General features: G+C 41.0%; 2 protein-coding genes and 2 long non-coding RNA genes across 9 annotated transcripts in view; 1 reads left to right on the top strand and 3 right to left on the bottom strand.

The window, feature by feature from the left end:
* Nucleotides 1-22,509, top strand: part of PDE8B (phosphodiesterase 8B) — a 43,958-nt gene extending 21,449 nt beyond the window's left edge. For all 3 annotated transcript variants that reach the window (XM_082191896.1, XM_082191895.1, XM_082191894.1), the window contains exons 6-22: nt 2,778-2,866; nt 5,739-5,817; nt 6,087-6,227; nt 6,625-6,713; nt 8,163-8,223; nt 8,629-8,680; nt 9,115-9,192; nt 9,785-9,861; nt 11,912-12,076; nt 12,675-12,720; nt 13,376-13,514; nt 14,529-14,727; nt 15,505-15,722; nt 16,535-16,664; nt 17,295-17,462; nt 18,708-18,837; nt 19,723-22,509. In XM_082191896.1, the coding sequence (XP_082048022.1) occupies nt 2,778-2,866; nt 5,739-5,817; nt 6,087-6,227; nt 6,625-6,713; nt 8,163-8,223; nt 8,629-8,680; nt 9,115-9,192; nt 9,785-9,861; nt 11,912-12,076; nt 12,675-12,720; nt 13,376-13,514; nt 14,529-14,727; nt 15,505-15,722; nt 16,535-16,664; nt 17,295-17,462; nt 18,708-18,837; nt 19,723-19,844 (1,983 nt within the window). In that variant the 3' untranslated portion in view covers nt 19,845-22,509. The remainder of the gene's footprint in view (nt 1-2,777; nt 2,867-5,738; nt 5,818-6,086; nt 6,228-6,624; nt 6,714-8,162; nt 8,224-8,628; nt 8,681-9,114; nt 9,193-9,784; nt 9,862-11,911; nt 12,077-12,674; nt 12,721-13,375; nt 13,515-14,528; nt 14,728-15,504; nt 15,723-16,534; nt 16,665-17,294; nt 17,463-18,707; nt 18,838-19,722) is intronic.
* The window catches only part of LOC309514763, a 234,187-nt gene that overhangs the window by 56,204 nt on the left and 152,015 nt on the right, over nt 1-25,968 (bottom strand). The window lies entirely within an intron of this gene.
* LOC309514758 lies at nt 12,740-14,632 on the bottom strand. The gene is made up of 2 exons (XR_014212178.1): nt 14,542-14,632; nt 12,740-13,042 (listed from the first exon to the last, which is right to left on the bottom strand). It is a non-coding gene; the product is annotated as an uncharacterized lncRNA (long non-coding RNA).
* WDR41 (WD repeat domain 41) overlaps nt 18,010-25,968 on the bottom strand; it is a 29,962-nt gene continuing 22,003 nt past the window's right edge. For 2 of the 4 annotated variants that reach the window (XM_082191975.1, XM_082191972.1), the window contains 4 exons: nt 25,334-25,422; nt 24,273-24,406; nt 23,152-23,329; nt 18,010-18,329 (listed from right to left, as the gene is read on the bottom strand). In XM_082191975.1, coding sequence (XP_082048101.1) covers nt 23,177-23,329; nt 24,273-24,406; nt 25,334-25,422 — 376 coding nt within the window. In that variant the 3' untranslated portion in view covers nt 18,010-18,329; nt 23,152-23,176. Of the gene's footprint in view, nt 18,367-23,151; nt 23,330-24,272; nt 24,407-25,333; nt 25,423-25,968 lie in introns of all 4 variants that reach the window. The other 2 variants (XM_082191974.1, XM_082191973.1) reach the window with 2 other exon arrangements.

Here is a 25,968-nt window from a genome sequence, read left to right as displayed (position 1 = left end):
ATGTATATTATTCATAGTAGCCTGCTTTTTTCATTAGGACTTCAAAGTAACTGGTCAAAGAATAAGGAAAATGTAATTAAACATTATAGGGAACTACAGCCGCCATTTGTTCTTCAAGTTCCCCCCTCCCATCTCTGCCATTCCTCATCTCAGTAGAAAACTGTTTGTCAGCATTATACTTTGGCTGCTCGTTGCATTTGCCAGACCTGCTTTTTCATATATGTAGCCTAAATTATGTGAGAGGGACTTACTCTATAACAGGAACAACCAATGTGAAGCCTTCCAGATATTCTGGGACTCCAGTTCCCATCAGCCCCAGCAGGGGCGGAGGAAGTGGGTGCAGTGGGGCCAGCCGCCCCAGGTGTCAACACTGAGGGGAATGACAAAATGCCGGGCGGCACTCACCGTGGGGCCTGTAGTGCGCCTGAGCCACGCGTCTCCTGGGAGTGATGCAGTAGCTTGGGCGTCCGCAGGCTCTGCGCTGCCCCAAATGGTCTGCTCACCGCCTCCCCCTCAGCTGTAGGGCGGCTGAGTGGGAGGAAGCAGGCAGACTCCTTGGAGGCCCTGCGGAGCGTCCTGCCCGGGCTGACCCCACCCCGCAGCAACTGGCTCGCCCTTGGGTGCAGGGCACGTGCGCCGCCCGAAGCGCCCAATCAGCTTGCTCCACCGCTGAGCCCCAGCCAACATCAACAATCATCAGGGATGGTGGAACTTGTAGTACAACATCTGGAAGGCAACACATTGACTACCTCTGCTCTGTACCATTCTGTGCTATTAAAATGACATAATTTTTATCTGACAGCCAGCTTCTCAAAGGTCCATTTCTAGTCCTTCTACTCATTTACCTACCCTGCTGTACAGTGCAGTTGTAGTTGCAAAAGCCACATCCATTCTGTTCTCCTGTCTGTTGGTACTACTTTAATTTCCAATCACATATGCATGACATTTTAGGGGTTCAGTATGCATAATATGTAGTGCATGCAGTCTCTGCAGTTTGCAGAAGTTTTGCCCAGGCTGGTTCCCCCTCATCCACCAGCCCACATTGCTCACAAAAGCAAGATTAAGATTAAGGCAGGCTCTGCTTGCACAATTCATTCCCCCCCTTTCTCCCCAAAAGCTCCCCCAAAGCATATGGGGCCACCTAAACAATGTGTCTGTCTTGTGGAGGCTATAGTAGGAGAGGGGAATTGCCCAAACTTGGTAAGTGGAACCCTGTTGGATTCAACCCAATAAAAACATAAATAAAATCTTAATTCAGAACATGAAAAACATTAAGATAAGCATCCAGAAGCAAAAACCAAACTGTTCTCTTACACACTGCAATTTACAATTTGCACAATTTGCAATGTACAAGGCACAAACCAATGCTCCCCTTCTTTTCCTTCCTAGGGAGAAAGTAAAAATCTAAACAACGGGGATTTGCACACATGAGGCTTAAATTGCCTTTTAGAAATTATTTATGTTGACATCTGATTCATGTGAAAGAGAAGGCCAAAGAGATGCAATTGTAACATGGATGTTATTTGGCCAGGGCAGATTTTGTATTAATAAAAACAAACTGAAGCAAAGCCTGCTTTAAGACTCATTACTGAATCCCCTACTGGGCCAACACTTGCAATTCTAGAAAAGTGGGGACAGGATATTATGGGTCATGTTTTCCTTATGCAAGAAAATGTAGCATCACACCAATAACCAATACATTAAAATTTGTGAAAGTGATTTTGCGCCTACAATGGTGACGGTGACACTGCTACATTTTCAGTGGGGAGGGGAAGTGGAGACTTGTGTGGCATATTCTTACTGCTGTAATTCTTTCAGCAAGAGCCTTTGAAGTTTCTTCAAAGGTTTGTTTGCTGGCCATAGAAACGTTTGTTCATTTATAGGGCAAGTAACATCAGAAAGTACCATCTGCTGAGATAGCCATCAAAGTCTCCATGTCCTCTTAAAAAAGCCCCCCCCCCCCCCCGTCGATCTTCAGTTAACAACCAGTCTTCCAATGCAATACAGCTACCAGTTTCACTGGCAAAAATCTATAATCGTCAGTGGGAACAGAAATAAGACACCAAATGTTGTGGCTCCTGTATGGCGCAAATTATTTTTCTTCTCCTGTTTTTACTCAGCATTGCTAGTGACCTTTCAAGCACCTTAACCTTGAGCAGTTGCTGTCACTCAATACCTGTGTTACCAGGGATAGGGTAAAATGTTAGAGCCTCCTCCACCTTTCCATCTTTTAAATCGCACCTCTTATGACTTCATGATTCTTATGATTTCATGACTGAATGCTTCATCATGCTGAACAATTTTAGGGTGAATACACATTCTCTTTAGTGGGGTAGGATTCATGCTTTCAGCACTAAATGGCTATACCTCTTTTCTCTAGTTTTGTGATTGCCTCCTTCAGGCATGAAAAAAAATCCATTCTCCATATCACAATGCAATATGCTTGCAAAAAGCTCTTCGAAACTGTGTAAGGGGCTGGGAAAAGAGACTCATTGAGACATTATTTATGCCCACTGGTGTGGACAGAACATAGTAGGATGCAGACATTAAAAAGTGCAATACTACCAGTAAAAGAGAATAGCAATTTCACTTTTGGCTCATTCTGTATGGAACTGATGGGAGTCGCAGTTCAACAACACCTGGAAGGCACCATTTTGGGTACCCTGGAATAAACAATTAGCAGGCTAGATGGACCAGTGGGCTGACAGCTTCATATGTTTTCTGTGTTGATATATGGTATCTTAATTGCATATAAGGCTTTTTTTTCTATCCCCTAGAGATTTTTGGAGAATAGTAGCATCACTGCTTGTTACAATGAACTGATTCAAATAGAACATAGCGAGGTGCGATCACAGTTCAAACTACGGTACGTAAAAATATGTGCAAAAACTGTTCATGTCCTTGACAGAAAGTGTTCCTCTCCAGTCTCGTAATCCTGTTACGTGGTGGGATTATTGTGATGCTGAACATATGCTTTGATCTGTGGTAAGTGCACTGACTTTCAGGCCCAGTGCTTTTTTTCCTAAAAAATGTTTAGGAATACTCTCATTCCAACTGAGATTCAGGAAATGAGGCCACCATCAGGGGTAGCAACGGAACTGACGATTCACTGTGCTAGAGAAGAAACTAAATTTTAAAAACATTTTTAGTTTCTCCTCCCGTTAGATTCACAAAATGTTTAGGGTATGTGTACCCCTGCGTCCCCCGTCCCCCCCGACAAAAGCACTTTCAGGCCCATACACACACAGAGTAGCTTTTCAGGTTCTCAAAGCTAGAACTGTAGAACTATCATTGTCCTCCCACACATACTGTATTTTTCCATGTATAAGATGTCCCCATGTATAAGACTACCCTTATTTTTTTGAACCCAAAATTAGAAAACAAACCCCTAAAATAGAAGTGAAAATCTGGATGATCTGCGGTGGCAAGTTTATCTTTTTTGGGGCAGTCGCCTTCAAAGTTTCCAGCATGAGGCACATGCATTGCAATGTGGTGCAGAAGCAAAGGCAGCAACTGGGGGCACCATATGCTTCCCTTCGATGGCAGCTGTGGGGAAGCTGTGGGGAAGCTGTGGGGAAGGAGGCTTCCAAGCAGGATACCAAGGAAGAGCCACAGGAAGGCAGCGCCCACTCTGCACCGGGCTATGCCGTCGAGCAAACTGAGCTGAGGAAGGTAGTGAGCGGGCTGGGGGCAGGGTGGGAGTTTGAGAGGGGAAGAGGGGGAGAAGGAAAGAAGGGCAAGGAGAGGTAACGGTGGCAGCTGCTCTTGCTCCCGTGGTCGAGCCAGCGGGGGCTTCAGGTGGCGAGCCAGTTACCAGCATGCAGCCCGGAGGGGGAGAAGAAAGGGGCGGCAGCAGGAGGGACCGCCTCAGTCCGCCCAAGCCAAAATCCTGGACATATGCTTAAATATTTAAAAAATCCCCCGGATGCCCATGTTCCGTGTACAAGACGACCCCCAATTTTTTACTTCTTTTTTTTTTAAGCAAATAACCTCATCTTATACACGGAAAAATACGGTAGTTCCAGGATTTGGGAAGTGCAGACCAAATAATTAACCATTCATCAGGAGTAAGTGCTATTTGGGGCTTGCACAGGGACTCAGCTTCTAGTCACTTGCTTCAATCAGACTCCTTACAGTATTTCTTAAATTCCAAGTATTCACCTTTCTTCCATTGGGCTTTAGTTTTTCCTAATCAGAATATGTTCACCTAAGTAGAGCATTTTGTATATAGTTGGTATCACTATAAGAAGCAAACATTTCTTTCATTTTTCTCCTTCCGGGTGTCCCCCCCCACCTGCTGTTCTTCCACATGGCTTCAGAGAACTTATACCCACCCACTATCTGAGTTTAAGGTGTTGGCCAGATGGAACAATTCCCACTCTTCTCCCTCTTTATTCTGTCCTGGCGGAGTCTGCTGCTCCCCACCCCAGAGTCAATCCTGGAGGTGGGGCACACAGTGGGAAGAGAGGAGGAAAAGTCCTGTTGCCTAAGCAGAAAAACTTGTGCAGGGCTTCCACTAACACGATTCATTATATCAATCCCACCCAAAGTGTATACAAATGTGTGCCCTCTTTTGCAAGTGGAGCTGAGGGTCCAATCTACATATAGGTAAAGGTAAAGGGACCCCTGACCATTAGGTCCAGTCATGGCCGACTTTGGGGTTGCGGCGCTCATCTCGCTTTATTGGCCAAGGGAGCCGGCGTACAGCTTCCAGGTCACTTGGCCAGCATGACTAAGCCGCTTCTGGCGAACCAGAGCAGCGCACGGAAACGCCGTTTACCTTCCCGCTGGAGCGGTACCTATTTATCTACTTGCACATAGACGTGCTTTTGAACTGCTAGGTTGGCAGGAACAGGGACCAAGCAAGGGAGTTCACCCCGCCATGGGGATTCGAACTGCCAACCTTCTGATCAGCAAGTCGTAGGCTCTGTGGTTTAACCCACAGTGCCACCCGCATCCCCAATCTACATATAGGCAGTGACTATTTTAGGCACCTCCAATATGTGTGTGATTGCATGTGCGCGTATTGTGCCGAACCTGGAAGTGACCCAAAAATGCCACAGAAACAGTCGGGCCGGAGTGTTTACAAGCTTTTCCAATGGTGTTTCAAATGCATGTGATTTTACTTCAACATACAGTACCTCAGAACATAACCCCTGCATAAATGAGGAAAGTGTACTGGGTCCAGAAAATTCTGCTGGGCCCTCTGCCCCAAAATGTACCACCAGTATTTGCCATCCACAAGTCAAGGGCCTACTCAATAAATCAAAATAAATTTGACCCCCATGTGATACTAGACATTCTCTCAGCAAGAATACATTCCACATTGTAACAGGAATGAGGGAGTCATGGGGGTGACTTACAGAGGAGGATTGCTTATCCCCTCCTTCACTTGAAAATCTTCCCCTCTTCCCATTTGCCCTCACTTAAGCTTATTCACTGTTCTGGCTAAAGGGAGCATTTACAGAGAGAGAATAAAAGGCAGGAGAAATGCAGGCAACCAGTATTTTCTTTGCAATATCTACACTGTGAATACATTACATATTACCTAACAATCCTTTCCATAGATGTATTGTAGAAAAATACATTGAAAATCCTGGTAGAAATGTAAACATACAAATGCAATACATATTGCAATGTTTTTAAAATCATTTTTTGTGTTCAATTCATGCACTGATGTAATCCTGACCTGTTACACTTGCAGGTATTAATGGTGTATAATAACTTGTTAATTTCAGGGCTTGCAATTCAGTGTTCACAGCACTGGAACATTGTCATGAAGCCATAGAAATAACTAGTGAGGATCATGTAATTCAGGTATGGAAAAGGCACATTTTTCTTTCTCTTCAGAAACCTGTGTATCGATATATCAGTTGATTGAACACCATTGACTTCTGTGGTTGTATGTAGAAGTTTGTGCCATATCCCTCCTTTCCTTCTTAAATATCTGTTGGGGGAGGGGGGTTCTACAATGGAAATGTATCTTGCAGTATTCGTACTGGAGACTGAATATAGCATAGGCATGCTGAATGCATCTTTAAGTTCACGCTTTCCTTGGTTGCTCACATGGTTTCTTTGGTTTATAGTATGTCAATCCAGCCTTTGAACGGATGATGGGCTATCAAAAGGGAGAGCTAATAGGAAAGGAACTCACTGAGCTTCCAAAGAGTGACAAAAACCGTGTGGACCTACTGGACACGATCAACACTTGTATAAAAAAAGGAAAGGTAGGTGACTAGCTAAATTCTATCTCCTGCCTCCTTAAATCTCCCTAAACTGAACAGACCTTCGAGATCATCTTCCTCTGTTGGTAAATTACAGATCTAAGACACCTTAACTTTACTGGAGAACATGTGCAATTGGGTAACCCTGTAACAAAAATGTAAGAGGGAAATAACATTGTATGCGCATGCATAAAATCTGCAGAGTTTATTGCCATGTGGAGATTCTGGGATGATGGATTCTCTGCTTGTAGCTTGCCGTCAGTGCATCTATGATTCTCTCACGTAAAAGGTGTCTGAGAGTGTGGTGTCACAAAATGCTACCAGCTTAGAAATGTTTATTTTAAGAAAGGGGTTTGTGATCTGAGCTTCCTAGAATGTTGTTTTCACTCAACTTGTTTAGGAATGGCAAGGAGTTTATTATGCACGGAGGAAATCAGGAGACAGTATCCAACAGCATGTGAAGATAACGCCTGTAACTGGCCAAGGAGGGTAAGTTTATTAATTAAAAATGCACTCTGTTGTAATGGTTTTCTCTGTTATACATACGTATATAAATAGATGGAATCAGGTTTGGCTGTGAATATATACACCTATATGCATAATTATATTTCTATAAAATATAATAATTCCATATAATAGTGCCATGTTTCTTGGCACAGGTCTGGGCTTTAAAACTCTGTGTCTGAGTGTGTATTTCTTCTCTCTCAGTGCTTTCCCTAGGAAAACCCGCGTTTCACCACCAAATCAGAGTAAATGGCAATTAGGTTTTCTGCAGATTGGACCCAGTTTTATGTGTTTGATTCCCCTGAATCTCTGTTCTATAAGCTGGGTTTTCTGTTTGCTTGTTTTAGGATGTGTTTTTTAACAATATTAAAATAATATTAACTGTACACCACTTGTATAAATGCTTTAAGATAAAATAAATATTGTTCCTGTCTCCCTCCCACCAGCTGCTTATCGTCAACTGTACTTCACCTGTGACTCTCACCAAATGCTTGTGCATTTGTACAAGGCACAAGCCTTGTATTACCTGGATTACCTGAGAGTGATGTGGAAATTCCATGTGGATTACATGTGATGTGGAAATTCCATGACTGGAACACCCATCTTCTTTTTCTGTTACGAAAAGCAGCCTTGGGGTTAGGGGCAAATAGTTGAAATTCCCCCATGCATCTCTGATTCAAACTACTCTCCATACACTTTCATAGAAAAAGCTGTGAGGAGTTTCAGACTCCAATCTTGTGCACCTTTACTAAAGAGTAAGTTCCCCTGAATTTAGGAGAGCTACTCACATAGGATTCCACTGCTAGTCATGGAATTCCCATGTTGCACATAGTTAGACTCATAGTTGTCCTTAAATAAGGTCTCATCTCTCAGTCTCATTCTTTAAAATGTGAACATAATTGACCTATTCTGTAGGATGAGATGAATAAACAAGTGACAATAATAATTATAGGATTTTTTTAATTTGGAAAAAAATATTGAAAATACAGTAATTTTATGCACTCTCTATAATTATAATAAGTCAACAGCATTGTATGACTGAATATTGTCCTGGTACTTATCATTCCAAAACATCACAGATAAAAAAAAATCACTCTAAAAAATGTTTCTGTTATTCATCATTTGCTCTTCTGCAGTATGTTAATTTAGACATTAGATTTTCTCAAACCTTTCTGACAGTGATGGAGTAGTTAATTAACAGGTTTCTTTTAATTAATGAGATCTGATTTTTTTTATTTAAAGTAAATGGTAACAATTTAATCACCAGTTGTGCCAAAATTATTTTATTTAGTAACAGTGCTTTTGTTGTTTTTGTTAATATCGGTAGGAAAATCCGTCATTTTGTATCTATCAAGAAGCTAATTTAATCACCAGTTGTGCCAAAATTATTTTATTTAGTAACAGTGCTTTTGTTGTTTTTGTTAATATCGGTAGGAAAATCCGTCATTTTGTATCTATCAAGAAGCTATGTTGCACCAATGACAGCAACAAACAGGTACTGTGTTTTCTTTGTAGTATACAACCCCTTTGCTTGATATCATCCCATAGTAATAACTGTTTTTCTTCACACAGCCAGTACATTATGTAATACTTAAAATATGAGTGCCAAAACATACTATTTGGAAGACTTCACCAGGTAGCATGCAAGTTTATTTCACCAAGCAAAATGACTGGGCCAGATTTTGGGGAGAGAATTATGCAGTCTTTCAAGTTAAACAGAATATATCATGTAGCAGAATTTGGTCCTAGGGAAAGCTAAATTGTTTACAGGTGCAAATAGAGTTGTCAGAAGAAAAGGAAGCACACACCTGCATACCACAAGGTTGTCTGTGCAGCTAAGGTTTAGCTAAATCAGAAGTTTATGTGTCTATTTCCTTTTCTTTTTTTCACATGACACCAGACCTACAAGACCCATCGTGATGAAAAGTGTGCAGGAGACCAATTTCAGTCAGGTTAGAGAATAATCTTTCTTCAAATGGCATCGTTTTATAACCATCTAAATTCTCTCAGCGGTGTATATGTATATATATTTAAGTACCATCAAGGATCTAGCAGAACTGGTACTTTTCCCCCTGAGGGCTTTCCTAGAATTATGCCTACAGATTATGCCTTCTGCCATGTTGGATGGTAGATGCAAAGAGATGCCTCTCTCTCAACAGATTTGCAGGTAGAGAATGTAATCCATTATGTATTGAAATGTGCTTTACATGATGGTTCAAGGGCAAAATTATTGAGAAACATTTTGGCTAGCTTGACAACCTGCTCTGATCAATAAAATATTTTTTCTTAAATATCTTTATCCGTAAATGAGAAATTAGTTAAAACAAAAGTGTGTGTGAAAATAAATTCTGGCCACTTTTAAAATACCTTCCTGTAATATTTCTAGACTCTCACTCCTTCAGATGCAAGAACAGGAGAAAAGAATCTATTGATGTCAAATCAATAACTTCTCGAAGCAGCGATGGTAAGGACACCAATGTGTGGAGAATATTTCTAGCAGTTCAGGATCCTGGATTAGATTGCTGGTGCTGCTGCCGCCACTGTTCATTTTTGAAGATTTGAGAGAGAGGCACTTGATATGTCTTTAAGGTTTTTGTTAAAAGTAGCTCCCTATTGTCTGGGCTATTGAGCAACAATAATAGAAAGCAGTACAATTTAGAACAGTGGAAAATATTTGGGGGCAGAGGTGTCTCCATCTCAGTGGCGTAGCGTGGGTTGTCAGCACCCGGGGCAAGGCAAGTAATTTGCGCCCCATAACCCGTGGATTTGCGCACCCTAACCCTAACCCCCGGATGTTGCACCCGGTGCGGCCGGCCCCCCCTGCACCCCCCACGCTACGCCACTGCTCCATCTCTTACTGGCAAATAATTTATTACTCTCTAAGAACATATGATGGGGCTGTAGCTTCTTTATTTATTTTGTTACATTTATATCCTGCCTTTCTTTCATCATGGAACTCAAGATAGACCCATACATCCAAAATAATGCAATGTATGAGGATGTAGATTTTTACTTTTGTTTGTTTTAAATGCCAAAATGTTTCTGTTTAATGGCAGCCCCAAGTTTACAGAATCGTCGGTATTCATCAATGGCAAGAATCCACTCCATGACGATAGAAGCCCCAATCACAAAGGTAAGAGTCAACAACTTTCTGATAAAATTTCACACACATCAATAATCGGGACGGATACAGCAAGGCTTGTCAAGGCATTCAGATATCTTATGATGCGCTCAGCCGACACAGTACGTTTCACATCACCCCAATGACCTGGTTTGCATGTAACACTAAGCCAAACCATGGCTAAGTGTGAGCATGATAGTGTGCATGTGCTCTCAGTTAAAATCATAACGGCTTCACTCCCCCTCCAGTTATCCAGCTGTTACGCTACCTGGAATTATGTCATGGTTTGGCCTGGCATTATATTGCTGTAGGCAAACTGTGAGTTGTAGCCACTATTTGTTTTTCGTAGTAACTCATGGTTTGTCTTGGATACACAAACCATGAGCATGACTTCAGACATAACACTACATGCACACTGGACCAATAACTATGTAGTTTCTACTATAGCAGATAAATAACAGGTGTGGCAACTTAAAGTCAAGCTAATTTTAAGATGTTGCTTATCAAACACATGAATGGAGACCATGCTATTTATTCATTCAGATGCTTCTAATAACTTATTGTAAACATGTCCTTGTAAACCCACAAGAAATGGACCAAGGATGTTTTTTCTCAAATAGTAACTAATACTTTATGAACTATTATTACATAATAGAACTGCCCAACTTGAATCAGTAATCAACTAAGAGTACACTCCTGTACATGTTCACTTAGAAGCAAGTACCATTGAGTTCAGTAGGGTTTACTCCCAGGAAAGTAGGAATAGGATTACAGGCACAAACTTTAATTGCTTACTCAGTGATGCCAATTTTAATCATGTAGGCAAGTGGTTTTCGACCAGTGTGCCATGGCACCCTATGGTAACTTGAAAGATAATAGTAATAATTTATTACTTATACCCTGCCCATCTGGCCAGGCCTCCCCAGCCACTCTGGGCTGCTTCCATCAGAATATTAAAAACACAATAAAACATCAAACATAAAAAACTTCCCTAAACAGGGCTACCTTCAGATGTCTTCTAAAAGTCATATAATTGTTTATTTCTTTGACATCTGGTGGGAGGGCATTCCACAGGGTGGGTGCCACTACCAAGAAGGCCCTCTGCCTGGTTCCCTGTAACCTCACCAACACTTTGAATTGTGCTTGGAAGCATACTGGGAGCCAATGTAGATCTTTCAGGACCATTGTTATACGGTCTCGGTGACCACTCCCAGTCACCAGTCTAGCTGCCACATTCTGGATTAATTGCAGTTTCTGAGTCACCTTCAAAGGCAGCCCCACCTAGAGCGCATTGCAGTAGTCCAAACGGTCAGGGGTGCCGCAGGCAACACTGCCCTCTTTCCCTCTTTTCTTCCCTCCCTCTTCTGATGCCCTCTCATGTCTGCCTCCCAAAGGCTTGCATAGCTTCTTATTGCAGCAGCCCAGGCTATAAGCTCCACAGGCAAATGGTCCTCTGGCAGGCACCTCTCTTGGGGGGGGGGCAGTCCCTGAAGGACTCACAAGGAGAGAAGAGGGGAGGCTGAGGGAACACTCCACAAGGGAAGGTGTTCGAAAAAGGATGAGAAGCTGCCAGCTCTGCAGGCAAGGGGTGACATAACTGGGCTCCTGAGCCCCACAGGCGTGCCACAGAAAGAATGTAGTTGGTTAAGGGAGCCGTGGACTCAAAAAGGTTGAAAACCTCTGATGTAGGCAAATTGTAATGAGTTGTTAATGGTACATTTGCTACTGTTTAGTGTCTATTTTGCACTCATTGTAACAGGGCTTGAAAATATAAAATACAGTCTGTCCCTATAACAGTGATAGCTTTTGCTTATAAGTTTTAAATTATCATAGTACTTTCAAGATTCTCAAAAAGGCACCTATGTTGAATTTTTAGCAATACACAGCTGTACATTAATCTAAATGGTAAATTAATTAGTTAATCATTTAAATAAGATGATTAATCAACTGCTTTATTCATCTGATGTTCCTTTTACATACTAATTCCTTAATGGTTTCATGTAGACTAAAAATGAGCAATAGCTCTGTTATATGTTTTTCCTTTCTGTTTGTAACCCCATAGGTCATTAATATAATCAATTCCGCTCAAGAAAACAGCCCTGTAACTGTAGCAGAGGCCTTGGATCGGGTTTTGGAAATCTTACGGACAACAGAACTTTATTCTCCTCAGTTAGGTACCAAAGATGAGGATCCTCACACTAGTGATCTTGTTGGAGGTCTGATGACTGTGAGTAAGAAGACACATATCAAGCAACCAGTTTCACTCACTGTTGTGGGGTGTTTCAGCTGAGCTGATGTTCTAAGTAAAATTCCTGTGGTTTCTCAATTGCCTCATTACATCGATAGTACTACAAACCATAACATTCTGTCAGCCTTCTGTTGCTGGTGCTTGTTGTGGGAAAAACTGTTAAGATTTATGTAAGCAGCGTATGGAACACACAGTAGGAGGAATATATTGAACTTTGCCCTGGTTCACCAAAGCGGAGCTCTGTGGATACAGAAAATTGCCTCTGTAAACTGCTCCAGATAAGCAGCCATGAAGGAGGATAGCATGCACCTTTAATGTCAGATTGAATTCTCAGCGGTGTTGCATGTTTTATAGTGTATTTATTTAAGCAAGCATTCACACATTCATTGTATTTGCTTTTCTAATTATTTTGAGCATAATTTATATTGCTTAGTGCATAAACTTAATGGTACCCTAATCCTAATCTTCCCTAACCTTTTGCAGCTTGATCACAATGTCTTTTAAGAGTGCACCCTTCTCCTTTTATCCTTGGTGTGTGGAATCCGGCAGTGTGCAAATATTTTTTGTTTTATTTCAGGATGGCTTGAGAAGGCTGTCAGGAAATGAGTATGTATTTTCCAAAAGTAAGTTCCCACGCCCAACTCTCTTTAATGCATGCCTGTTTTATTTGTTGCTATTGTTGCAAAGAAATTAAGTCTTGCTGAAAATCACTGGTGCAGAGAATCCTTCAAACACACAATAAAAGGTCCAGTTCTTACACAGCAGTTACTTGATTCAGTAAGGACTATCTATGTATGGAAGATGTTGAGGCTTATCTTGGTGGGTATATCCAGCTGTGTCATATGTTCAACTTTACCCCGCTGAACTGGCTCATTGCATCTTCTTGATGGGCTTATACATCCCCTTTCAGGGTCACCATTGTTAAATGTAATTTGTTGCCTGCAACTAGAGGTGTATCAGGACCAGAGAAGACAGTGGTGGAAAAGACAATATGGACAACAGCAGTGTGTTTAAACACAAAATTGCCCCAGTCACATAGAAAGAGTGTAGTGGTTAGAGTGGTGGACTAGGACCTGGGTGACCAGGGTTCAAATCCTCACTTGGGCGCGAAACTCATTGGGTGGCCGTGGGCCAATCGCTGCCCCTCTGCCTAACTTATAGGGTTGTTATGTGGATTGACTGAGGAGGAAGAGGAGAACCATGTGCCCCACCTTGAGCTCCTTAGAGGAAAAGGGAGAATGTAATTGAAATAAATAAATAAATTTATCATTTGGACAGATACCACGAACCAGAGCCATGGTCACCTCTCTGTGCCAATTACTATCAATGACGTTCCACCCTGTATTGCACGCTTACTGGATAACGAAGAGAGCTGGGACTTCAACATTTTTGAACTGGAAGCTGTTACAAATAAAAGGCAAGCCTTCTTTCTGCATTGTGTTAGATAGAGGTATAGAAGTGGAAGGTGTTGCTGAACAAGCTGTGACACAAATTAAGCTTGTGTCCTCTATGACTTGCTGAGTTGTATCTGCCTGTCTCTGACAGAGGCAGATGTTGATGCAGGAAGCCAGGAGTAACTTGCGCTTCCCCCTCCTGTGCTTCCTGGTGGATGTGTGGAGTGGGAATGATTCCCAAAGCTGCCAGAACAATACCCTTTTTATTTTATGTTACATTTGTTATGGTTAGTTTAGCAAGAGCAGGACAGATCTATATGCAGCTCCATCCTTTCTGCCTTGGGACTCCCTTCAAAAGCTCAGCTGCCCCTCAGCTGGCACAAAAAGGAACTGCCATTGACATTGATGACAGCTTCTCATCTGTGCCAAACAGCAGCTGAGAGAGGGAGCTCTTAATTAGAACTACAGCACTGGAAGATAGTGGTGCCTTTGCGCCATGGTCCTGATCCTAATTGCTGAGAGCCAGTGTGGTGTAGTGGTTAAGAGTGGTAGTCTCGTAATCTGGTGAACCGGGTTCGCGTCTCCGCTCCCCCACATGCAGCTGCTGGGTGACCTTGGGCCAGTCACACTTCTTTGAAGTCTCTCAGCCCCACTCACCTCACAGAGTGTTTGTTGTGGGGGAGGAAGGGAAAGGAGAATGTTAGCCGCTTTGAGACTCCTTAAAGGGAGTGAAAGGCAGGATATCAAATCCAAACTCTTCTTCTGCCCCCATGTGGCTGCTGTTCTTAAAAAAGAACTGCACAATGCCAAGCTGTGCATTTCACGTCACGTAATTTGGCTCTTCCTTCCTTTTTAAGTCTCCCCACTGTCAAAATGCTGATTGTCAACTTCACATGGCAGGCAAGCACACACAGGGATAGTGGTGAAATGTATCCAGTAAATGGAAGCTGTTGCTAACCAAAGTCTGCAAGAGCAAGAAGACTGATGAGTGCCTTTCCTGCCTTGTTTTACCATCTCCCTTTCCAATTATGTTCCAGGCCGCTGGTTTACCTGGGTCTGAAAACCTTTGCCCGCTTTGGTGTCTGCGAATTTTTAAACTGTCCCGAAGCCACACTGCGAGCCTGGTTCCAGGTGATTGAAGCCAACTACCACTCCTCCAATTCCTATCATAACTCCACTCATGCAGCTGATGTCTTGCATGCCACAGCTTTCTTTCTGGGGAAAGAAAGAGTTAAGGTACAATTTCTGCTGAGTTTTCCTCTCCTTATGTTCAACAAGTTATGACCGGGTGTTTCCATGGTATTTATTTGAAGTCCCTCACTGAGTTGCTTACTATCTGAGAGTAGTTATACAATCATTTTTATATGGAAAAATGTCACTATGTGGTGGCATCTCCCAATCATTTTTCTATGGTTATTAATATTTATAAATCAGCAGTGGGGAACTTCTGGCCAGGAGTCTAACTAGACACACAGGGCTTCCACATTTTGGCCAAGCCATGCCCACATGCCCTACACTTGATGTCATATATGAGGTGTGGGGCATGTAATGAGGGGGCTGGAGCAAAAGGGAGTTTGCAGCTGATCATCAGGGAACTGTGCATGGGGCACACAAAGCACTGACAATCAACTAATGGTCAGTGCTTACATAGCTTTATACAAAAACAGATTACTTGACATTGTTGTGATGTCAGGTGATTTGACAGGTGGAAGGAATGAGGATCAGGTCTGCTGGCCAGATCCAAACCCCCAGCTCTGTTGTAAATGGATCTTCAGAAGATGAAAATGAGCTGCATCTATGTAGCCATTAAAACTAATGCTGCATTCCCCATAGTTATGGGTAGATTACACTGGATGGGTAAATTTCCCATCGGGAAAATTACAAGAAACTCCTGCCTCTAGATTCTACAAACTTACCCAGACTTGCATATCAGTGATTCTACTGGTGATTACTGTTACATTTTTATTTTGATAAATACTGTATAGTTGAACGAGACTTAATTCTTTTTTGTAGGCAAGCCTTGATCATTTAGATGAAGTGGCTGCATTAATAGCTGCAACAGTTCATGATGTGGACCACCCAGGACGGACCAATTCTTTCCTGTGCAACGCAAGCAGTGAGCTCGCTGTACTCTACAATGACACGGCTGTGTTGGAAAGCCATCACACAGCTCTGGCGTTCCAGCTCACCGTAAAAGACAACAAGTGCAACATTTTCAAAAGTCTCAATAGGTTAGCTTCCTCACAGTTCTATTTGTTTTGAGTACATGAAGATACATTTTTTTGTGGTTGTGCGCGAGATCTGCCTCCCCCCCCCCAAAAAAATTCTGTTTCTAGATGGATGTCTGGAATTTTGTGTCAACAATCACAACAGTGCTCCAGAATGCAGAGGGTTGGCCTATATGAGATTGCTAGCATTCATCAGCATATGTCCAAAACTTGGGTTTTTCTTTTCTTTTCCACACATTAACATTTATCTGCTATGGTCAGCATTCTCATGGGAATGTTGCCTTTCTCCAAATTTTGGACACTTATTGTAACATACATATAGTTAAAAACACACACACAACCCAAGCGCCTCTATCCTCCATATCTGTGCTGTGTGTACCAATTATATTCCAAGTTGAAGTGTTATGAAAATGTATTTCTTCTCCAGAAATTTGGGATATTTGCTATTTTTTAGGAAAAATAGTAGGGCCTGTACCTTGGGATTTCATAGATGAATACTTACTCACTTTGTATGAATATGTGAAAGTGATTACAAGGGATGTATTCCTAATGTGATTCTTTGGCTGGAATGTTAAATGTGAATTTGGAGGCCTGATACCATACCTGGGAAAGAGTGAATGGCTGCAGATGGTGAGCCACACTGCTGCTTAGCCGAGATTCCTCTTTTTTAATAGTATTTGATAACTTTCTTTAGAGCAATTTCAGCCCACTCCTGCTCTGTCTCCTTTTATAATCCTTTCTCTTAAACCTTCCTGCTTCCCGTGGGGATCCAAATGTTCTGAGTTCTTAAACACTCCTCTTTTCCCTTTTCCCAGAAATCATTACCGAACGCTTCGTCAGGCAATTATCGACATGGTTTTGGCAACAGAAATGACAAAGCATTTTGAGCATGTGAACAAGTTTGTGAACAGCATCACCAAGCCCATGTCCTCAGAAGAAGCACAGGTATTTTAAGTAGATGTATACTATGTGCATTTCTGTGGCACTTTCTTTTCATATTACCAGAATTCATACATCCACAACCAGGATCTGTGTTTTATGCTATTAGGTGCAACAATGTCTAGGTGGTCAATCTCATAATAATATATTGGGCAATGCAGTGGCGTAGCGTGGGGGGGTGCAGGGGGGGCCGGCTGCACCGGGCACAACATCTGGGGGTTAGGGTTAGGGGGCACAAATCCACGGGTTAGGGGGCGCAAATCCACGGGTTAGGGGGCGCAAATTACTTGCCTTGCCCCGGGTGCTGACAACCCACGCTACGCCACTGGGGCAATGTGCATTGTTTCTCTTCCGCTGATGGAAGGCATATATAGCAAAAAATACAGTGATTGGATTGCATGAACCAAACGTCACATAATGCATTGCATTGTCATACAATAAATCCACATCTGTACGATACAATAAAAGGGACATATAACACGGTAGGCTCTCTTGTACTGCTTCCTAAAACAACCTGGTTTGTGCAGGGTTGTTACTTATATTAAGGTGTAGTTTAAAATTGTTATGATCGTGTTTTCATAGCAGTTGTGAGCAGTTATGCTAACCCCCACATTTAACTATGTATCTGCATTTCAGAATGAGGGTAGTGACTGTGAATGTACAACCAATCTCAAGAACATTCCAGATAACCAGACGTTGATTAAGCGCATGATGATCAAATGTGCAGATGTTGCAAATCCATGTCGCCCTCTAGAACTGTGTATTGAATGGGCTGGGAGGATTTCAGAAGAATATTTTGCACAGGTAGGGCTTTATAATTTTAAAAACTGAATACTAACATAGCTTTTAGCATGAGAAAAATAATTTTACTTCTAAAATGCTCTTGTGTTTTCAGGTGACTAGAAAACACATGCTATCTGTATTTCCCGCCTTAGCTTCTACCATCAATACCAGCTTCATATGCCATGACAGAATTCATTAAGTATAATTGATCAAACAGTTTAAGCTAGCAGATGCTAAGCAAGTGCACACTCTCTTAAAAAATATACTGGAGTGATTCAGAAGCACTTTGAACATTGCAGCAAAAAACAACCAACCAACCTCAATTCGGCAAAGATTTGAAGAGTCTGCTGAAACTCAATCTTTGATTAGAATGTGTTATGTAACTGGAAAAAATGCATGAAAATAATGAAATCAGACTTGGATGATTGTGATGCAGTCAAAGAATCTCAAATTGTGAAATCTGTTATGTGAAGTGCTATTGGGGGGTGGGGTGGCCTGGGTAAATTATTTGAACAGCCAAGAAAGGCAATGCAGTGCACTGACAAGTAGAGAAAATAGAAGGAACCAATTTGTGAATTGACACTTTACTTATTTTTTATTGAAGGCATTTATAATCATTATCATTTCTAAGCAGTATACATGAGACTTTATAGCCTGGAGAAGGCTGCACTGATGCAATAGGATGGAATTATTTTTGAGTGAGAGTGAAGTTCTCCATGCCTCTACAACATCATAGCTGCTTCCTGGTGTACAGCTATTCCCTAGTCCGGTGGTTCAATCAGCCACCTTTGAAGCAAACCATTCTGGAACTGCATCTGCTCACCTTGCCCTGTCCAACTGGTTTTAGCAAGAGGCTGAGTGTTCATTCTTTTCCTCTGGCTCCTATTCCTGTATGGGAACAGCAGCAGCAAAATCCTAAATTGGACTTCAGAAATATTATTGATTATTTCAATTTGTACCCTCCTTTTCTACATACATGTGCGCACGATGTGCAAAATGCCTGTTCATCTTCTGGGATAGTTTGAAGCAAAAACTAATCTTCAGGTCCCATGGATTTTTTTTCTCTCATAAATTTGGGGATAGCAGTTCTTTGCTCCTGCTCCAGGTAGAATATTTTTAATTGCAACTGCAAGTAGGGTTTGTTTTCTGAGCTATTGCTCTGTACTGTTAAGATCATATATAGCATACACACATACACCCCCCAAAAAATTGTGTAATCTTTGCTTTGGCTGCACAAGTTGACTACAATTATTTTGTTTTCTACAGACGGATGAAGAAAAGAGACAGGGTCTGCCAGTTGTTATGCCAGTTTTCGATCGAAACACCTGTAGCATCCCCAAGTCCCAGATATCCTTCATTGATTACTTCATTATGGACATGTTTGATGCTTGGGATGGTGAGAAGTTGCATTTTCTTTTTTCTCTGTGGAAGAACAAATTTCTTACTGTTTCACCCCAAAGGTGGTAGGATATGAAAGTCTAAATCCATATGGCCAGGGACTGTGCATCACAGAATAAGCCCAAGTTCTGGGTTACCTAGCACCCATGGGAAATCTGTGCTAGTGCAGATAGCACAAGCTCTCAGGCTGGGGTGCTTGGAAATTGCACACCGCTGGTGAATGTGTACTTTTAATGGTGAATGCAGGTGAAAAAGGGCCTCCCCTATGTACTGATTTTTGGGATTACTATGTTTTACGGCAGCTCAGTAAGGACTACAAAATTGCTTTGGATTATTTTTCAATAATTTTTAAATAGTTGCTGTTCTGAAATAAATAGAAACTATATTCTACAGCAACTGTTTGAGCACAGAGCACAATTTTATTTTCCAGTTTCCTAACTAATGATCTAATTATGTAGCCAAAATGACACTATCAACTCACAAGCCATCAGCAGGATTGGGGAAACAGCCCAATAAAAACTGAGCATGCTCAGCTGCTGCAGATGACAATGCAGGAATGGAAACTTGAGGGGTGTGTGTATGCTGAGTAACCTGAAAAACAGCATGCCTGGTTGACTGGCACCCTGAACAGGAGAATATTCCATGCTGCAGCATTTTGTTGCAGATCCCACTTGTGCTTTTGGAGAAAGTTAGCCACTAATAAAACTAGGTATCATTTTTTGTATATACTATTCTTTATTTTGTACCAGCAATTGACTAAATAATTCAGTACAAAGGCTGAAGACTATTCACTGTGAGAACACTGCCCTGAAGTTGACACTATGTTTTTTCAGTTGTTGTTGGGCTTTGACAGTAAAGCATTTCTTTTCTCTTCCTCTCTCAGCATTTGCACATCTACCTGTTCTGATGCAACACTTGGCAAATAACTACAAACACTGGAAAACACTAGATGAGCTAAAGTGTAGGAGCCTCCGGCTTCCTTCAGAGAACAATAACGGAAGCTGAAGGGAGGATATGGAACATCATAGCCTACCACTCACACTGTGAACCACTTACTGGTATGAACCCAAGAGGGGGAAATTTCCTTCACAATGAAGTAACCAACAGGGCAGCATGGAGAAGACTATTGTTTTTCAATTTTAAATTGTTCTAAATTCTACACAACTTTGTTTTTTTATATATAAAAATGATAATCGAGAAACCAATATATGCTTTATAGAGCTATTCTCTTTTTGTGGCACAATGGATCCTTTTAAATGTAATTTTATATAAAACAAATTGTTATAATTTGTCAAATTATATGATTGGTGTAAGCTGTTTGCAGGCCAGGATCAATTATACACATGAACTCCATGTGAGAGGGCAGAATTCTACAAAAAGCTAGCTTCTCTGGAATAACTATCAATAACATTTGATAGACATAAGCATTTTGGGGAAGCCGGGTTTACAGCAAATATCTTTTATGTGAAACGTAACCCAAGAACTTTAAAACAAAACAAAAAGCAATTGGAGAAAGAAATTTGAGGGGGCAAACAGCAAATTCAACTGTCCTTTCTTAGAGAAAAATAATTATTTTAATAGCAAAGTTAGTTAATTAACTATCAACTTTGTTCTCTTTTGTATATGGTACAATTTCTGTGATCTAAACCTGTCTGTGCATACTGCTTCCCTCCTTAAGCTGGCTTTCCTGCGGACTTAAATGTTGGGAGGCCGTTTGCATGCACAATAGGAATGCAGCCACAGAAGTAGCTCCATTACTAAAGTTGCACAGTAATGTGGGGACTCGACACACTGTGGTTTCTAGATACACAAGGAGACCTGGGAGCTGCTTTACTTATTAAACCAATTTTGTATAAAATTTTAGTAGGCAGTAATGAAGCCCATAAATTTGAGCCAATCTGTTCTCTTCTCTGCCTTCTAAACAGGTGACAGTGAGCCATATTGTGAAAGTCCATACAAGCAACTAAAGTCAGGGACTGGCACTTGTTGCATCTGTTGCTTCAATAGCACAATCATGCTTTGTGATGTTGTACCGTTCCAGTTTTACATCTGCCTGCTAGAATGGGGAGCAGTGTGTAACAGATGCTTATTTACATGAGCCATAAGGAAAAGAAACCCTGCTTAGATAGATATGCACACCCTCAAGCCATATTCAAAAAGGTCTCCAGAATCTACACTTGTACAGAGGCATCCTATTATCTTTCTATGAGAAGGGAAATGGCTGCTCATACATTGTATTTCCCTCATAGAGGACAGGAAAGCCCCTGTGCCTTTATAGTGTCCTGGATTGCAGCCATAGTAATTACTCTTAAGACACTGACCTTAATATCAAGGACCCAAGACAATGTACACGCTAAATATAGTCTATAACGTTAAGAACAGAACAAAAACACAAGGTTCAGATTGTATTGCTATTTGATGCAAGCTGCTTCAAGAGCCCCAGTTAAGAATGATGTATTTTTTTAAAAATAAAAAGTAATATAGACCTAATAAGATTCATTTTTAAATTACGGATAGGGGGGTCCTCTTGGGCAAGCCCCATAAAAATGGATGGAAGTTGCATTCTTACCCACCTTCCATTCATTTCACTAGGGCTCCTGTAGGAGTGAATCCTAGTGTGTTGTGCTATTTTCCAGAGTACTATGGGAAATGATTTCAAGTTTCAGGATACCCCCCTGGTATGAATACTTTGAATAATTTTTAAATATACAATTGATAGACGGAGAATGGGAAACTCTTTTTATTTTTTTCTCTTTCTTTATCATTTTCTCTCTTTTCATTTATTATTTTTATCTTTCTGTTACTTTTTATTTCCCTTTTCTCCTTTGCTCCTGCTTCTGGGTTTGTTTTTTATGTCCTCTAGTCTGGGTCAGTGAGGGGATTATATGCAAATGAAGGTGGAGGATGGCAGGTGAAAGTCCCTATGTGCCAGGCAGGGAAGATCTCCCAGGGTGGGAGAAGATCAGGAAGCTTTCAGGTGAGAGCTGGGAGGAGCCACCTCTCTCTGTGTGAGACAAGGATTGAGATCTACCTTTGAGAGAGGAATTCACATTTCCCCTCCTCTTTTTCTGTTTTTGTACTGTAGTATGAAAAGCCTTAATAAAATCTTATCAAAAGAAAGAATATGATTTATAGTTTTTGACCAGTAGTCATGTACTGACTTAGAAAATCATCAAATTGGCTATCAGTGACACAAAGTCCTTCAAATTAGTAACTATTACTTAACGCTGCACATTACAAGGGACTCTTCTAATGCTGAAATGCATATGATCTGATATAAAGTATTACACTGCCCTCCCAAAAGGAAAAAAAACTTTGGCCATCTCCATATTTTTGTGCTGAGTCCAAGGAGGAAAACCAGGTGAAGTAAACAATAGTGTTACTACTGATGAAAAATGATTGTAGCTTACATAATGTGCCAACATTTTTTCAATGTTTTGTATCAAGTTATGTAAAATACTGTAAAACATTCATATACTTTCCATGCAGAGAAATGTATAGAAGTTATATTTTTGTTAGAACTCTAACAGCACCTAACTTCCGTTGCTATGTATTATAATGCTACATTGTGTTGTTTAAAGAATGGTGTGTTCACTGCAGTATTCATAAGTTCCATTATGTACTAATAGCAAAGCCTATATCTGATTAAATTTTAATTCCTTTTTATTCACATAGCCTTAGCTCCAGTTCTGTTACAGTTAAATGTGTGTGCCTTCTCTTCATGCTCTCATTCAATCCAATTTTTTCATCATCAGCAGAATACACAGTAATTGAGACATATGCAACAAAAATCCTGGGGTTCAAGGTATATAACTTACAAATAGACAAAATGCACCTGTGTAAGACTACATTATCAAAGAAGCTCATCTCATTCAATGTCTTCCTCAGAGCAGTTTTAGTACCTTTTTGTTTGAGCATGCCCCTATTGATTGCATGACATGAGTCAACTTAGATTTGACAAACTATCCCAACTGTTCTAGACAACCCTTTCAGAATCCACTGGTAAGAGGGGCCTCTCCCAAAGTTATCAGTCCACTTTAGTTCAACCCTACAAGATGCTATGTAAGTTAGCTGTTGATATAAAGGAGTGGTTTCTATGAGGGTAAGGTAAGCTCTTTCTGCACCTCACAGTCCACCGTCCACCGTCTTTGGCAGTGTCATAGAGGAAAACTTGGCAGTCTTGTGGGTTAATAGTTCCTCAATGCTGATTAAAGTGTTTTTAAAAAAGGTTCCAGACAAAAAATACACAAAAGTTTTTTTAAAAAATACTTAAGACTTTAAATAGCTTATTTCTATTATTCATATTCCGTACCTCTATCCCATATATTTACGTCCTTTTAGATCCTAAGCTGCAAATCTTCACTTTGTTCTAACTTATGAAATAACAGTAAACTGCGCAATCTCGACTCTCGTTCTCCATCTTTCCACAAAATAACAAGGTGATCAGCAGAGCATGTTGCCAGGCCATGTTCACTGAAGTACAGGAACATCTGCAACAAAAACTATCATCAATACAATATACTCAACTATAAGACTTTTTTTATCAACATTCACAAAATAAAGTCAATAAAGTAACACACTTGCCCAAAATGGTAACGCCTCAAGAACATAAAAGCAACCTGCTTAGGCTTACAGTAAGTATCTGGGAGACATCAAAAGATATAATCATAAAATAAGCCAAACAGAACTGGAGCAGCAGGAAGTATGGAGCCAATTCTGTGCTCCTAAAACAAATTCAAGAAGTGAGAGTAAAAACCAGGACCCAACGAACTATTTTAGGAATGTTCAAGGGCACAGGCACACCTAGCATTTTTAAACTCTTTAAAAAAACAAAACAAAACAGAAGAACATTATGCCTGCTGCTGAAGGTTACCTCAATAAGAAACAGTTTTTATGAACAAGCCCAACTTTGGGGCATGTTGAGCAAGTTGCATGATCTATTTTACATGCCAAAATACTGGTGCAAACAGGACAAATACATGATTATAGTTGCAGTTCTATACACACCTAGGGATAAATCTCATGGAATTTAGTGGGACCTACTTCTGGGTAAGAAGGTAGAGAATAGCACAGCAAGTATTTTCATATGTAGTAAAGGACAATGTTGAACGAAGTAGTTTGTTATTTCTAGTTCCTCTAGTTTATTAGAAATGTAACTGACATACCACTCAAAGGATGAGGCACCTGAGAGTCAAGGTAAGAGTTTTCTTCCCTGGTTTGTGTTATAATAGAACACAAAAAGAACACAATGAATGCCTTCTAGGCTGAGACTTCAATTTTCACAGACTACTGTACTTGCATGTCTCAAGATCCAATTAGGGAAGAAGCTCTGACTCCTTATACAGTCTCAAATAAATCTAGTCCCTATGTAGCTGTTTAAGAGAAATAACCCTTATAGTTACAGGAACAATGGCAGCAATAATTCCAACAAACCTGAACAGCTAAAGAGTGCCCAATCAAATCCCCAATGAGATCCAAGGAGAAAACAGTGGTGCTCTCTGGTGGCTTTTTAGCTGTATGACTGGCTTGTTTACTTGTCCTTCCAAATCCCCACATACTGAAAAAACCTGGAAAATAGACAGTTGGTTGAAGTAAATGAGTTTCCTGCAGACTACATCAGGTTTCTACTTCTTCATTCGTTTGCTTCCTGCCAAAATCCAGGCATTCAAACCAAGCGGTCGACCAAACTCCATGAACTTCTCAGAGGGGCCAGGGGATGTTTTGTTACCACAAGCTAGTGGCTGTCAAATGATGGCCCTTAAGCTAACCAAGGCATATAAAATGGGATGCTGTCTAACTAAATATATTTGGCAAACATAAATATACTTCTATCCAGCCAACTCAATGGTCATTATCTTACAAGCTTCTACAGTGGTGCCCCGCAAGACGAAATTAATTCGTTCCGCAAGTTTTGTCGTCTAGCGAATTTTTCGTCTTGCGAATCACGAAATCCCATAGGAATGCACTGAAAATCAATTAATGCGTTCCTATGGTCAAAAAAAGTCCAAACAAAGCCAAATTTGGTACAACAACAGTTTATTAACTGCTCTTTAAAGTCACACATACTGTAAAGAGCAGTTCAAAAATTGAAGGGAAAATAAATTAACTTTATAAACAAAACATGTCTTTGTTTTTAGACAAAGGAAACAAAGTCGCGAGACGTTTTCGTCTTGCGAAGCAAGCCCATAGGGAAATTCGTCTTGCGAGGCAAATCGAAAACGGAAAAACCTTTTGTCTAGCGAGTTTTTTGTCTTGCGAGGCATTCATCTTGCGAGGTACCACTGTATATGAGAACAGCTGTGTAGAAATGGCTACATGTACATTCACATTAAAATGTCTCTCTTGCTTTCTGAGCAACTTTCACACAAACAAATTTAGCAGAGTGACTAAATAACATTTTATTTTTGTGCAGCCCTGGTCACTCTACTGGCATTCACCAGCATATTCCTTCTATCTCAGATACTGTGTAAACAATCCTCATTCTGGATACAGACCTGAAGGAACGGGTTCAGCTGTAAGCTGCTGTTTTTCTCGTAATTCCCATATGCGAACACTGCCATCTTCTGAACAGGAGATTATTTGCCTGTAAACCAAATGTGACTTACTTATTACTGGAGCGTCATGCAGAACCATCATATTACTGGAGCGTCATTAGCAGAATTTCACAAAACAAAGACTCTAATTGTGACCTAATGTTTAGAATTAATGTTCCCGGTGGGCCTGCTTTCTGAAGGATACCTTGCTGAACATCAGCCCAGATTCAACTAACATTGACAACAGAGGTGATTCTGGCAGTCCCTGTCAAAGAAGGCAGGCAGGAGATATTGCCTGTCTTGAGTGTGGAGTAAATCCACTGCCACAAAGACCGCTCTTGTCCTGGTGCTATTTAATAACTACGTGCTGCTGCTGGGAGAGATCTTTGGTCGGTGTTGGAGTCTGGGCTCTCAAATCTCAGCAGTGCCCTGTGCAACCCTAAAATCCCTCCCACCTCCGCCTCCCGACCTCCATTCTACGGCATTGTTGTGGCACCGCCTGCAGCATGGCATCCAATGTCAGCAATAATGTATTTAATGAGCATGAATGCGTTTTTTTTGTTAATTGTACATCAGAATTTCAGTACTGCAATTTA

This window comes from Podarcis vaucheri (genome assembly GCF_965113315.1).
Source record: "Podarcis vaucheri genome assembly, chromosome: 11".
Lineage (NCBI taxonomy): Eukaryota > Metazoa > Chordata > Lepidosauria > Squamata > Lacertidae > Podarcis > Podarcis vaucheri.
This window is presented reverse-complemented; position numbering and strand designations above follow the sequence as displayed.